The 14,667-nt window shown below is 37.6% G+C and overlaps 3 protein-coding genes and 1 non-coding gene across 12 annotated transcripts in view; 2 read left to right on the top strand and 2 right to left on the bottom strand.

Moving 5' to 3' along the window:
- Positions 1 to 9,366, top strand: part of LOC105830649 — a 10,924-nt gene extending 1,558 nt beyond the window's left edge. The window contains exon 2 of the mRNA XM_012670123.2: positions 6,090 to 9,366. Coding sequence (XP_012525577.1) covers positions 6,486 to 8,180 — 1,695 coding nt within the window. The 5' untranslated portion in view covers positions 6,090 to 6,485 and the 3' untranslated portion in view covers positions 8,181 to 9,366. The remainder of the gene's footprint in view (positions 1 to 6,089) is intronic.
- LOC105830646 (collagen alpha-2(IX) chain) overlaps positions 1 to 9,664 on the bottom strand; it is a 20,712-nt gene extending 11,048 nt beyond the window's left edge. For all 8 annotated transcript variants that reach the window (XR_004963974.1, XM_012670107.3, XM_012670106.3 and 5 more), the window contains exons 1-8: positions 9,552 to 9,664; positions 3,618 to 3,685; positions 3,350 to 3,548; positions 2,656 to 2,872; positions 1,540 to 1,710; positions 963 to 1,034; positions 806 to 886; positions 325 to 423 (exon numbers count right to left, since the gene is read on the bottom strand). Coding sequence is in view for 7 of the 8 variants with exons in the window: in XM_012670107.3 (XP_012525561.2) it covers positions 325 to 423; positions 806 to 886; positions 963 to 1,034; positions 1,540 to 1,710; positions 2,656 to 2,872; positions 3,350 to 3,548; positions 3,618 to 3,666 (888 nt within the window). In the remaining variant the exon portion in view is untranslated. The remainder of the gene's footprint in view (positions 1 to 324; positions 424 to 805; positions 887 to 962; positions 1,035 to 1,539; positions 1,711 to 2,655; positions 2,873 to 3,349; positions 3,549 to 3,617; positions 3,686 to 9,551) is intronic.
- Trnar-acg lies at positions 4,135 to 4,207 on the top strand. The gene has a single exon. It is a non-coding gene; the product is annotated as a tRNA-Arg (tRNA).
- Positions 9,665 to 10,718: 1,054 nt separating the features above from the next.
- Positions 10,719 to 14,238, bottom strand: LOC105830648 (ATPase family AAA domain-containing protein 2). 2 transcript variants are annotated; one of them, XM_012670122.3, is made up of 10 exons: positions 13,717 to 14,238; positions 13,496 to 13,644; positions 13,015 to 13,284; positions 12,721 to 12,912; positions 12,435 to 12,616; positions 12,187 to 12,373; positions 11,923 to 12,108; positions 11,652 to 11,784; positions 11,494 to 11,589; positions 10,719 to 11,186 (listed from the first exon to the last, which is right to left on the bottom strand). In XM_012670122.3, the coding sequence occupies exons 1-10, from the start codon at positions 13,871 to 13,873 to the stop codon at positions 10,879 to 10,881; spliced, it is 1,860 nt and encodes a 619-aa protein (XP_012525576.1). In that variant the 5' UTR covers positions 13,874 to 14,238; the 3' UTR covers positions 10,719 to 10,878. The 2 variants fall into 2 exon arrangements, with proteins under 2 accessions (XP_012525576.1, XP_012525575.1); XM_012670121.3 differs by having other exon boundaries at positions 13,496 to 14,238.
- Positions 14,239 to 14,667: the final 429 nt, after the last annotated feature.

Below are 14,667 nucleotides of genomic sequence, written 5' to 3' on the forward strand. Positions count from 1 at the left end.
AAGATTACTTATTCTTTATTTTTTAATTATATATATATATATAACTTTTTTATATAATATAATTTTTCTAATTATTCCGTACATAAAAGTATTAAGATAAAGTTATCAAAAGTCAAATCAATATTTCATGACATTTTATCTTTTATTTTAACACATATAGATATGAAATATAAAATCTCTCTAAGCTTTTTTCTTGATTTGATTTCTCGATAATTTTATCTTAATACTTTGATATACAGAATAATTAATTGCGTTATAGAATTAATGCGTTGATTGAAACAAAATACCCTGTTTATTATAATTTTTAAAATAAAGGAAACGTACTGGCTTTCCTTGTTCCCCCGGCGGTCCCGGTTGTCCTGGTAAACCCGTAGTTCCAATTGGTCCCGGTGCTCCAGATGGTCCAGGTGGACCAGGAAATCCCTTACATGATTTTATTTATCAACAATTTTACAAATTATTATTCTCATCAGTTGCAATTAATAAGAAATATTTACGGGGAATTTTTAGGATCGCTCGATGCAATGACAAGGCCAATGTTCGTGGCTTACGATAGTAATCGTTTACGATTTTTATCGCTTCACACTTTTCACTTAACATGTTTACGACATTGATCGCATGTTCCATTATCAATAATATTTAACACACATAACATCAATCATAAAAAAAACTATATTCAGTGCTTTCCTCACTTTTAATACTGAAAACTATTTTATCCATATTTAAATATTTATATGCAAATACTTAATAAATAACATTAAAAACAAATCACATAAACAATTCTTAAAACAAGGAAAGAACTTACGTTTGTACCATTGAATCCACGTGGTCCTTGTGGGCAGACCATATCGCAGGATTTTATTTGAAGCGGAGCAGCTACGATTTTCTACGATTACGTACATTACACTAATCAGATCTTTGGAATTTGTTAAATCTTGCCGAAATACACATGTGGATCTTACCGGTAATTCATCGCACGTTTCTCTTTCGTGTCTCGTTGGATCGCAATTTAGAACCATCCATTGCACATCAATCTGAAGATAATGTGCAAATATACTTTTGGAAGATTATATATAATTCATGTTTTAGTAAATGTTTGCATATCTTTATATATTTTTTTGTAAACAGTAGAATTTCTACTTATTAAAGTTTTAACGTCGCGTCTACATTCTGGACATGAGCGAAAGTGTCTAATATTCAGTTCGTCCTACTGATGGTTTCAGGCTCGTCCTATATGTGAAGCAGTTGTTAATTAAGTAGCGTGTTATTTAATTGTGGCGGCTGGCATGTAATTTTTCCATATTCTCTGGAAGATGTGCATTCTTCGCAGTGACATAACAGCGATGCAATTCATGTATATTATCGTTAGATGTGCATGCAAGTCAACCTGTGTAAATAATTGAATTGAGAGATTTGTTAAAGAATTTTGAACAAAAGAGTTATTTCATTAGACTGAACAGTAGATTAACTATAGCGTAATAATTCTGTAATAAATAAGATCCGATTGCAAATTTGATAGATATTATAACGAAGTCTTACCGGTACAGTGATCTTACTATTGCTCATTTTAGCTATCGATATACTCCCGTCGACTTTGATCGGCTGGCGCGGTTTTAAATCTTCCATACCAGTGAATTCACAGTCAACGTTAAGAACCAGCTTATCTTTAAACACCCCGAAGTTCACCTTATGCCATCCTCTGTCGAACACCTATTTCAACCAAGAAATCGTACATTTTTTCATTTTTTCATTCAATGATGCCTACATTAATCAAGTCAACTTAGACAGGATAATGATGTAGAAAGGGATAAATGAGTTTTAAATGAGGCTCGTTATCGAGGAGCCTCGGAATGTGTTTCGTGTTCATCGCATAAATTTATGCTGTTTTCAAATGTGCGCGTTAAGTGCTTGCAGTTCTCATCGATCAAAAAACTCCGGGGTGCATCATTTTCTTATCGTATCATCGCATAGCGCGAAACTCATTTTTCTATCACGCGAACGGTAGGATTTCAAAGGCTCTCAGGCTTTTTCAAATGACATTTGCACATGAAACGACCTGACGTGACTTACATCCGACGTTACATCTATTCTGTATGATGACACGATACAATCCATGCGTTACTTTTGCGGTTTGGCACACATCTCACGCAACAGCTTACGTAATGATTTTGTAGGGCGAAAACACTTATGAATAATAACTGATTCAAATCGTTTTAACAATAGATTCTAGTTGTAGCTCTCTCTCTCTCTTTCTCTCTCTCTCTTTTCTCGACAACACTTTTAAAAAATGATCCACTCGACAGAATTTATGATCGATGCATACCATATCATGTTGTCATCAAGGCGTGCTCGATTTTAAAATTGTCATGTTGATTTGGAGCAGCACACACACAGAGAGAGAGAGAGAGAGAGAGAGAGAGAGAGAGAGTGAGAGAGAGAGAGAGAGAGAGAGAGAGGGGGGGGAGTAGCATAAATATCAACTTTTGCAAAACTGTAATCGACAATTTATTATATAATTTAGATTGTTTTCCATAACGATTTTACCTGAAAACTCCGTTTGGTAACGGTGTCATTTATTTTAGAAATAGAGAACCATTGTTGCCGACAACAATGTGCTATTCTGGAACAATGACAGATGTGGTCAATGGCACTCACGCGATTATTCATAAAGGAGACTGTCTGTAATTCTCCCTCGTGGTCGATCGATGAAAAATCTAACGATCGCTTCCTAGAATTCATCGTGATGAGGAATTGAGCATCGCCGTTTGCGTCCGCGATTTTAATAACGTGCCAAGGATACTTCGGTGATTTCCTAGCTCTTAGCGTGTACACCAACGAGAACTCTTCTGGAAGTCCGCTGGATGTGATATTCCTGAAAAAGGCAATAAGAAAAGATCAGCATTTCGCTAATCAACACTTTTTAAAATTGTATTGAACAATTATTGGAGTAAAATGCGATTTTCACATGCATAAAAATTAAATCTATTTAATGTTCGCAATTTATAAATATCATCATAAACTAATAAAAAAAAATTTCAATGTATTTGTTATTCGATGATATTTCTATTTTGAAATTATTGTAAATTTTGCAAAGGGTTTTATGCGCCAAGGAATTGATGAAACTCTAATTAACTTAATCGGTGATTATTGTGTCTTTATTAAGATATAAAATTGTTTATTGTTTAATTTATGTAAAAGAGACTAAAAGCAACGAATTGTATAAATTGTAAAAATTCAGACAATTATACAGGTTGAAATAATCACGGAGATCAAGTTAATTGTCTAATGGGCTACGTCTGTAGCCCAAATCAGCTTAGGCAGTTGTTTCTATGCAAGCTAATTTGAATACTTTATTGGGAGGGTGACATCAGTGTCTTTCTCCAGCCGGTATGCAGTTTGCATGCGGTTGCTGCCCCGGACCTTCGTCATGCCACTGTAACGCGTATCCAACAGATCCAATTTCAGTTTGCTGATGAAGTCGAACGTCTGAAGATCGTCCTCGCCAAACTTGTAGCCATTGCACAGTCCGCGTTTGGCGACGACATATTCTAGTAGAAATGCGACAAGAGCTTCGTGAATGCTACACGCAATTCTATAATATCATGAAGGATACTCACGAACATAAGTTATATGCGCTATCGCAAATATCCATGTTTGCAGATACATTTGCCGCGATTAAATAAATCTGAAACAGCGATAATAGAGACAACAAAATTATATAATTTAGTTTTGTATCAGTTTCTGCTGGTTAAATTATCCGACAATAATGCTGAATCAAACTCTTTCTTTAATATAGTTATATCAAATAAATTTATGTACAGAGAATAATTTTATGTTGTATTAAAAAGTTTTAGATAATTAATTAAGTTAGTCGATATTTGACCGATGTAGCCTTAAATATCTTCAAACTTCGGAGAAATAATATAAAATTATTCTCCAGCATTATACATTTAATTTGGTAATACTAAAGAAAGGCTATTAATGTGATCCTGTAGCACAATTTCTCAGAAGTTTGAAAATCATTAATATTTAAGACGACTTCAAATTTTAATTAACTTTATTATAACATAAAATTATTTTTTTGTACATAGATTTAATTTGATAATACTATATGAAAGAAAGGGCTTTTAATACGGTCCTGTGGCGCAACGGATAACGCGTCTGACTACGGATCAGAAGATTCCAGGTTCGAATCCTGGCAGGATCGATATAAATCTTATTTTTGATACAATTATAATTAAAAATAAAAATAAAAATTTATTTAAAGATAAAAGAAAAAAGCCATGAAATGGAAAGATGTTGTTTTCAGACATACATTTACTTTACATATTTTAAGATTGATAAATATATAATTTTATGCATGGGTGTACTTAATTTTTTTTTCAAGAAGAAAAAATGTTATTAATTCTGCTATCACATAAACAATTTTTTTATTTTAATAAATTGTTTTTTTGGATATCATTCTTTGAATTGAGCTTAGAATATCTTTTTGCTCTATTTTTGAATATATTGAAAAATATAAGATTCATTTACCTAAATAATTTTTTAACTTTAAATTATTTCATATATGTTAAATAGAAGAGTTTAGTTTTCTTCCCTAAAAAAATTATTAACAGAGGATTTATCGCCTAAAAAACGTTAACTTTTGTCATTTCCGATTCGTGCAGCAACAAAAGAAAGCCAAACATTATTTCTGTCTACGAGTTAAAAATATAATGTCTATAATTTTGTCATATAAGTAACATCCTGACTGTTTCTTCAATATTTCGTAAGATATTGGGACGATGAGTTTTTGTGAAGCGAGAAGAACTAAGGTCCTATAATATATACAGTATGATAATCGATTCAGTGGGCGCCGCGGGGAATGTTGCCAAATCAAATAGTTTCCCTGTATTCGTTCTAGCTATAGACTTTGAGATTGGGACCGAGGTATCTATCGATGAAAGTGATCGGAGGAAAAGAGAGAGAGAGAGGACGCGAAGACGACCACTTTCTATCTCTTTCTATTCAACGTCGTAATACTAACCAGAAAGAGAGAGAAATATGGCCGTCTTCACGCTTGCTCTCTCTCTTTCTTCCTAATCATTTTTGAAACACGTTTAGATGGAGATTGCTCGGACCAGGTCTCAAGGTCTATGATTCTAACTAGCAGCTCAGTAAGAAGTCATCGTCTTTGCTACAAACTTGTTTGCGTAGTAACGTCGAAACCACAATACGGATTATTCGATTTTGACAACAGCAACATACCCACAAGAATATTTAACACATTTTCTTCGAAGCTTTGTTGTAAAATATAGATATCATAGAGTCGAAGGTATGTATACGTTTAAAGAAAACATTGTTATACGTAAGATTTTTTTCTTATATAATTAAATATGTTGATTAGTCGAGAAAAATTCATAAAATAAGTTATAACCGAAAAACTGAAATAGGATGTATTGAAGCAAGATGCATATTGAAAAATCTAAAACAATTTATTGTATAAAATCTATAATTTATTAAATTTTACGCAGTTAAAACTGCACAGAGAAAGAAAAAGCTGTATATCAATTTAATAAAATATTTACGTAGTATAATTATACAGGCTATACACGAAATAAAGATAGTTGTGTAAAATATATAAATGAATAATATTAAATCTTTAGAATTACATTTAAAAGTCTAATTCAAGAGAGTTGTAATGTCTTATTAATTTTCACTCATTATGCAGAAAATACATTTGCTAACGCATAATTTTATTTTAGTTGACGTAGCGATATTGTAGAATGCCTGTATACGCATGCTATCCGTGTCTGTCGTGTACTCGATTCTTTACGCAGCACGTCAGCATTCTCTTAATAAATAAGAGAAATACTCAGATATTCGTCGAATCTTTTATATATTAGATTGATAAGAAAAATTCCATTTATTTTGTACAAGGACGTAGGAAAAGAAAGTACACACGTGTAGGTAAATTTTTTTCTATCTGTTATATATTATTCCGGGATCTATACAACATATTATAGAAAATAAATATATATATATATATATATATAGAGAGAGAGAGAGAGAATAAACATATACAAAACGTGTTATGAAATCTATTTCAGACTTGGAGTAACGGTTGAATCCAGTTGAATCTCTCTCCGCTCGCCACGACTACGTGATGTAAAGTGAAAACACATCGAAGCCCAACAGCTTGTCAATTGTTTTTTGGCTTGGTATTATATCAGGTTGCGCGTCATATCTGTACGCGAGGTGGCGCCACGTTCGAGGTCAGCACGAAGTCGACCGAAGTTATTGTTCAAGTTTATCAGAGTGACGTGAGCAGACGTGAGCGTCGTGAGCCCCCGCGCCGCATACCAAGCGCGTTCGCCGCAAGAGGAGGAGGACGCGGACGCGCGACGGTCGACCCGCGCGCAAAGCGGCGAAAAGAGTCGCGAGGAAGAAACAAAAATACGAATTAATTGGATCACGGGACAAACTGGACGGACACGAGCGGCGAGATGCGCATCGTCGACGAGCAGGCGGGCAGAAGAGGCTTCCGCGTCCCCGCTGCCGTGACTCTGCGTGAGTGCAGCGTCGTCATCGTCGGCAGCAAATGCAGGATATGCGGCAGGGACTTCAAGTGCGAGAGTGACGTCGCTCTGCACACGCAATGGCGGCACAACGCGGCCGCAGGATACGGCTCGCTGATGGACATCCTGGACCACGGTCTGAACCTCGGGGATCTCGGGGATCAGAAGTGCGACGTGTGCGACATGCCGTTCGGGACGATCTCAGATCTGAGGATCCACAAGCGGCTAATGCACAGGCATCAGCAGCGGTCCAGGCAGAGGGGGAGACGAAGCCGGAGGGAGATGGTGCGCGTGAAATTCAAACTCAACGGCGTGACGACGACTGACGTGAGTCTCGATCGGAGGTACATGATAAATTTGCAGAACGGCAGTTCCGAGACAGAACAATATCTCGTCGACGTGTTTACGCAAACGCTCGAGCCCCAGGAAAGCGAGAGACATCAAGATGACCGCGCTACTGGGAGTAGTATCGATTTGTCTTTCCCGAACCATGTTGCGAACAAGAGTCACATGCAACACGGTGACGGTATACGGCCCCACAAAGCCGGCCCTACGAATCGATACATTGTAGGTAAATTCACGTCCACGAAAGACGACGCGACAGCTTGTCGCACGGTCGTGGTGGGGAGAAGTCTCGTAAAGATCACGAATACGCCACACAAAGACGCAATTGCCGGCAGCGACGGGTCGTGCGAAGGGTACAAAAGTCATTGTTATCTCACCTCTCAGGAAACCGAAGCGGATGTTTTTATCAAAGCTTTCGCTGATAGCTTAGATCGCGATAAGAAAGATGCTTCGAGGACGAACGAGCGAGACAAGAGAAGCGTATATTGCCAGAGCGAAATTTCACTCAGCAACAACGATACGAAAGTCTTTCTCGTCTGCCAGCCGGAGACGTCCGACGACACGTCGCTCGGGTCCAAACAAAATTCTTGGCCCAGTGAAAGCCCTCGCTATTCTATCGGATGGTCTGATGAAGTAGCAGGGATCCAAGAAACTGCCGGATTGGCCAACTTCGTAATAGATTCTACGGAAACTATTGTTAATAATCATGAAGAGTATCATGACATTGATAGAGACGTGAAGCGTTTGCACCCTCCTCCGTTACGTCGATTTAACGAAAAAATCGAGTCGATGAATGTTAATACGAGTATTGACGACGACGTACAGGAAGTGCTGCGAATAACGAGAGGAAATGCGCAGTGCGACATCAATCACGAATCGCCTAATCGTATGGAAAGAGAGATATTGGTACAAAACGCTGTAAGCGATACGTTTACGTTACCTCCGCAGGTAGAGCAACAGCAGATTGTCTGTCCAGAGAAATGCAACGTCGCGTTTACAACGAACTATGAACCGTCCGATTATCGGTCTTTCATGACCGTGACTGAAAGCAATTACGAGTTCCTGACAAATTCCTTCGACAAAAAATTGGGCATTTATTTGGAGGATCTGCATCATTACGGCATCAGACTCTACAACGATTTGCCGGAAATTAATAACAACTTTGAAGAATACGCGGTATATGGTCACCAAGATTTCTTCGAAACGTGGAAGCAATCGGGCGAGCCGCAGTACGGACTGAAAACGAACGACAACGAACCAGCTGTTGTATTAGATTGAATGTACGTTAGCAAAAACGTATTAATGACTAGCGTTGGAGATGCGACTCCATAGATATTTTCAAGGCTAATTAATGAATGTGCCAACATATCCTTTCATTTTTATTTTATATTATTTTCATTTTCTTCAAATTTAGGAATAATATTTATACTATGTGATTATTAGTATATGCAATTTTTCTATATATAAATACTAGGTTATTTATTTAGGTTATTTATTTAAAGCAACAAAAGAAAAATTTTTCGTTATTGCTTTTCTTTTTTTTACTATCATTTCACTTTTGCGTTTTTCCTCCTTTAAACAAATAAGCTGTACAAAGATTATGTGATACTTCAACTGAATTGAATAACCTTGATACGTATGTCAAGTTTCAATTCCAAGAAGAAAGATTTTTGCGGCTTATCATGATAAAAAAATAAATTTAAACATTTTTATGAAAACATTTACATCATAAATGACGAACAAAAATATAGAAAAGATACTTAAAAAGTATTCTTGATACTTAAATTTTTAAATGTGAATGGTTCACAATTGTTAATCTCGCTGAATTATCGGCTCTTGCTACAAGGGTAGCAGGTATTGATAGTTTTTAGATTTTTTAATTCCTAAAATGCTAATAAAATTTATAAATGTTATTAATTAAAAACTTAAAAGCAATAAAAGAGGAAACGAGTTATTCTTATTGTAAGTCTAAACATTGTATGTTATTTGTTTTAATTTTTAAAATCAAATGATTATTTTGTAATCGCAATAATCGTCGGGTGACGCTAAAATTGAACGATTTTTATTTTCCACATTCTTATGCGTATATTATTAGTATAAATGTAGATATAAATTTTTTTGTTCTTATGTTTTATTAAAAAATTGGTATTTTTTATAAAATGAGTCCATATATATATATATATATATCTGTATAGAAAAAAATTGTTTTTTCAAAAACTTATCTGTTTACACGATTTCTTTTCTGTTTTCATCGTCTTCGTCGATATCGCGCACTATGTATGTCAATCAATTTTTCTAAGAATAGTAATTACTGCCAAATGTCGTTTTCCCTAGCACTTAGATATGTGCATATCAGCGGCGCTCCTATTTTTTTGAGAGGAAAATACAACGTTACAGAAAATTAATATTTTAGGATTTTTAACATTCTACATGTTTGTAATAAATATTTGTTAAAAACCATCAACCTTCGTTTTTTTACTTTCCCGTAGCAGGAGAGCTTTTTAAATATTATACTCGCGGTGGCACTATAACGATTTGTACAAAGGAACAAGAAAGGGTTGCCATAATTAAAAGTTCGCGCTAAAAATCGATCCGTATACCGTGGCAATATCGCGTGTGGTAAGTAAAAAACGTATGTCCACGTGTTACCGTGTTGCTTGCGTGACTTCCTCGTCACTTCTCGTCGATGTCACGCATTTGACACATGCATGTACGAGTCGGTGAAGCCTCAACGGGGAAAAGGATGGCGAGAAAGAGAGGGGAGAATTTCCGGCGATGTCCAACCACAGGCTTTAATATGTAACGATCGGGCCGCTTCGTTTCCTTCCAAGTTGAGCACGTTATCTCCTGCCGCGAAACAAAATCGCGAAGTGCGATTGTACACGAAACGCAGAATGCAACACGATCCACAGCGTTGCACAGCAGCTGCACGCCAACTGATAAGCTCGTTGGACCTCGTCGCCGGATCCCTCTACCGCGGCCCTCTCAAGCCCTCTCAAGTAGGAGAAACCGATTCGATCTTATGAGTCACAAAGACAGAGAAAAGACGGTCATCGTCATCGAATTGATGCATTAAAGGCGCATAAAACATGTGTAAGTTAGGGACTATTGCATTGACATGCCGGAGGAGAAGGAATAAACTATTCTGATTAGTGCGTTATGATACTGATACTTTCGGTGAAGTTGATATCACACCCCAAATGGAACGCATGCATAAAAATTTTAGCATCATTTTAATTTCAAAATGTAATGTATCATAATTGTAAATCTAATTTTTGAAATTATTAATTCTAAATTTATGTAACATATATATAGCAATCTTTAAAAAATTGATGCTTAAAATATATGGCTGCAAAATATTAGTGAGAATCATTTTAGCACAATTATTGCTAAATACATTTCAAAAATGAATCTTCTAATTATTGTACAAATTATTGCAAAAAAAAAAAAATATTACAGCATGTAATTACACAATTATAAATCAAATATTTTTGAAAATGAAAACTTCGCAAAGAAATTTGAAGCAAAATGTAAAATACTATTTCAATATTATTTCTAAATATTTGATAAATAACTGAATAAATTATATATCAAAGATGTAGAAATTATAATTAAAAAATTTCTTTGTAGCAAAAAATGATTTATGCTGCTGCATATGCAGCAATTATTGCGTAAGTTTTTCTTATTTGAGTAACTGCTTTAATAATTTATAATCTATAATTGAAATAATAATAAATTAAAATGGTCAAAATCATGCCAAGAATATTATGCCTGTGTTTCATAATGAAAAGATTGCGAAAAAGTTTGCGTAGAATACCCTTTAAAACAGAAAGTTTACCGCGTCATTTATTACATCACAATATTATATTCCATGAATTTTTCATCATATCAATTATTATGTTCTTGTTATCACATTTCGCAGATTCGGACGTCACACAGAGGACAATTCACAAGGGACGTTTCACCAAATTAGCGATCAATTGTCTTCGTATTTCGCCCGCATTTTAACCCGTTTCAGTTCCTCGTAACGCGCGACATACTCGTTCACCGTTGCGCACAGATCTCCGTTGTTCTCCATTGCGATTTCGAGGGAAGCTAACAGACTCTCCAGCAGATGACTCGGCCACTCGTCGGTCGATTTAACGATCGTTTCGACCAGATCCTCGATTTGCGAGCTGAAAAGTTTCTCGGTGGACGGAGCCGACGAAGCGTCGGATGTTAATCTTTGCCGTTTGGATGGCGAACCCTCGCCGGACGCGCTATACTCTCTCTTGACGTTCGTTCCTAAATAATCAAATTTATAAGAGCACAAATCCGTTGCGATATATACAACTTGTCGATAACTTAATTTTTTAAGAAATCGTGTATACAAGTTGAAGACTTATGTGATTGACAATTAGCAGTTACTCGATCTGGAAGACGTCGAGTGCGAGGATCGTACGGCTCCGAGCTTATTTCGCGCTTTCAATTGCGTTTTAATCTTTCTGGACGTGCGTGCAGAATTAGCAGCGCTAATCTCTTCGAGATCATTACGATGCACAATTAACAAGCGGGTAAATATTGCATGTAAAACTTGCAAATTCAAACGTACCTAGTAATCCGCTGGAATCGGTGGAGTGTACGTGGTTTCTCAGCTTTCTATTCTCGCCCTTAAGTTTCTTTGGACACGAGATTTGTGCGAGATCCGCTGTGTTTGTTAGAAATCAATTTATCGTCAAGGGTCGTGCATCCTGTTGTTTAGATAATTACCTTGCGAGGAGCGATCAGAAAGACTGTCGGATTTTCCATTGAACAGCTGCTTGAAGAAGGATCGTCGCTTCTGTGGCGAAGGCGACCTCACTTCGTACACTTCGCCGCGATTATCGTCGTACAATTCTGCAATCTGCGACAAATAGCGTAAGTAATTAATAATGACGGATTTATGAGCAAATGTACTGAATAAAACATTTATATTTAGATAGCCACTTAACAAATGTGTATAAAAAATGAGAGCGTGTTAAAAAGACAAAATATAAACCACCTCTGGCGGTAGATCAACGTGTCGACAGTGGGCGGTCATCAGCACGAGCATGTGCACCGATCGATCGAGACCACGCATTAAGGAGGTAAAAATCACTCTCGCTGTCTCATCCACCAGGTCCCACCAGGTCAAGACTCCAGGCATGTACAGCAATGCTGGTAAGGTGCGCCGCGCGGTTTTGATCTTCTGTTATCACGATAAAACGACTGTCGTTTAACATTTTTCCAAGGACTTTTTCCAAGAGAATACGTTTCTGATTTCTACTTGTATCATAGCTTCCTCGGCCGCCTTGCCCGTTTCCTCGAACAGCGTCGTGACGTCCAAGATGTGGCACGGCAAGTGTTCCAGAGTGTGCAGCAACGCTGGTCCCAGATGACGAGTGTGAGATTCGTCGTCGCCGCACAGCAAAATTCGCGGACAGCCGCTAGACTTGGACGTGGCCTTGCCTGTACTGCGGCCCCACGTGGATCAGTATTTAATTTACGCCCCTCTAGACAGTTCAGTTCACTTACATGTTGTCGGAAGTCAGCATGCCGACCGGACAGAGTGTCTGCAAACGTGACAGGATTCCCGCTAGATCCTCTTGTAACAACGGTTGGATTTTGGGGGATAGACTCTTGATCGGGGCGACGATGACGCGATGCGACGCAGGTACGATGTTTTGGCATGCCTTCAGGAAATCTTCCTTTTCCACCTTGACGAAATATCGGCGAGATTATAAATAAAGTTTATTTTCTACAATATTATTTGTTTATTGCTTATTAAGTTGATGATATTTATCGTAACAGAAAGCCATACTTTGAGGTGGCGTTCGTTGATGTGATATTTAGATTTGGAGTTATAAATCTGCGGATAATTTCTGCGGACGGAGCACATAACTGCCTCGGTGCAAAGAGCCTGTAGATCGCTGCCGCAGAATCCTAACGTTTTCGATGCCAGATACGCCAAGAATTTCTGCGCTGGTTTCTGTTTCCAACTCTTAATGTGCACCTTTAGTCATACGAAAGCATTGAAAATGCGTTGTCCCCATGCCATACTATATATTCTCTTTCTTACATATTTGTGACTTGTTTTTTATTAGCAGGACGTTACCGAAAGTATTTCTTTTCTGGCGCTGTAGCAAGGCAAAGGGAAGTACAGTTCTTTGTCGAATCTGCCGGGTCTTCTCAGAGCAGGATCTATCGCATCGATCCTGTTAGTCGCGCCTATTACTATGATCTCGGAATTGTTGTCCAGACCGTCCATCAGAGCCAAGAGAGTGGAGACCACGCTGGCGTGAACGAAATCCTGCCGACTGGATCTCACGGGTGCGAGACCGTCAACTTCGTCGAAAAAAATGATGCACGGTTTCGTTTGTTGCGCCTGGAGAAAGAAAGAATGATCATTTCTTTGGATCAAAGGAAGATTCCTTGAAAGAGACTCCTTCATTCTTGATTGATACAATATTTTTTAATTACATAGATTTTATGATATAATCTTCTTAAACGGCCTTAAAATTAAATATTCATTTTTGAGCTGAACGTTTATTATGAAATAAAATAAAGGAATAGAGTTATAAAGAATCAAACTTCACCAGGGCGAAAATCTTCTCGAGTTTCTTTTCGCTCTCTCCAACCCACTTGCTCAGACAGTCGGAACCCTTGCGCGAGATGAAGGAGACCTTGCGCTCGGAATTGCTACACTCGGTCGCTAATGCGCTGGCTACGAGAGTCTTTCCCGTACCTGAATGAAGAATGAAAGTGGGAAGGAAATCCAGAGGTTTATGCGAAGCGTTAAGAAACATTTGGCATTTACCTGGAGGACCGTAGAACAGTAAACCGCGCGGCGGTCGGAGATTAAATTTAGCGTACACGTCCCCGTACATCAGCGGGAACAGGACCATCTCCTTCACGATTCTAATATGCTTCTCCAGGCCTCCAATGCAGGAGAAATCCTTTATCGCGCCGGACATTCTTCCTCTCTCTTCTCAAAAAAACTCGAGGACAGACTAAATCGATCTATTTTCTATTTCTGTTACGTATAATAGATACGGAAAAAAATGTCAGTTACTATCGCCGATGTCTCGGTGCGAATCCCGCGATTTATTCGCGCATCCTGAGGTGATTTAACTGGGATCAGTATCGTCACTAGAATTTTTACGCGAGTGTTATTCGGAATTATGAGAATCTACTACTCAATTTCAACATTATTCCTGACATTATCGCCAGCTGACAGACGCGGAAAATCGCACGAATTGATCGCCGTATCGACACAACAGCGCTCGCATGTTTCACGATTACGAAAATCAAAAGACACGGTAGTCTTTCGCGCAAAGTGGATGTCGTTGATATTGGCGTAAACACCCACTATCATTATATATCTTTGCGACAGAATAAGAAGAAAGGCGGACAGACAGGTGGATACAAATAAATCGCCAGCAAATCCGGTTACATTACGAAATTTTTATTTCACTATAATATATGACAATAAAATGTATTACTTATATGATAAAATAAATAAGGCAGTGGATGCATCTCGTCGCTTTTCGTCCGTATCTTTTACAACTTTATCGTGTATGCGTCTAAACTCTTAAGGCTACCATCTACTCTTTTGCGTGTGTTGTCAGTAGAAAAAATTGCCGGATACCTCTGATATGCTACAGCTCAAGCTCGAGCGCGTTAATACTTTGTTCTTCGTAGAAAGTAGTCTTAAGAGACGTTATTGTGAGAGAAAGAGAGAGAGAGAGAGAGAGAGAGAGAGAGAGAG

This window comes from Monomorium pharaonis, chromosome 7 (assembly GCF_013373865.1).
Source record: "Monomorium pharaonis isolate MP-MQ-018 chromosome 7, ASM1337386v2, whole genome shotgun sequence".
In the NCBI taxonomy this organism is placed as follows: Eukaryota; Metazoa; Arthropoda; class Insecta; order Hymenoptera; family Formicidae; genus Monomorium; species Monomorium pharaonis.

Coding starts and splice junctions, on each gene's coding strand:
- LOC105830648 (XM_012670121.3), bottom strand. CDS start 13,873: ATGTCCGGCGCGATAAAGGATTTCTCCTGCATTGGAGGCCTGGAGAAG. Junction 13,285..13,495: donor TCGAGAAGATTTTCGCCCTG/GTGAAGTTTGAT, acceptor TTCTTTCTCCAG/GCGCAACAAACGAAACCGTG. Junction 12,617..12,720: donor TCAACGAACGCCACCTCAAA/GTATGGCTTTCT, acceptor TATTTCGTCAAG/GTGGAAAAGGAAGATTTCCT.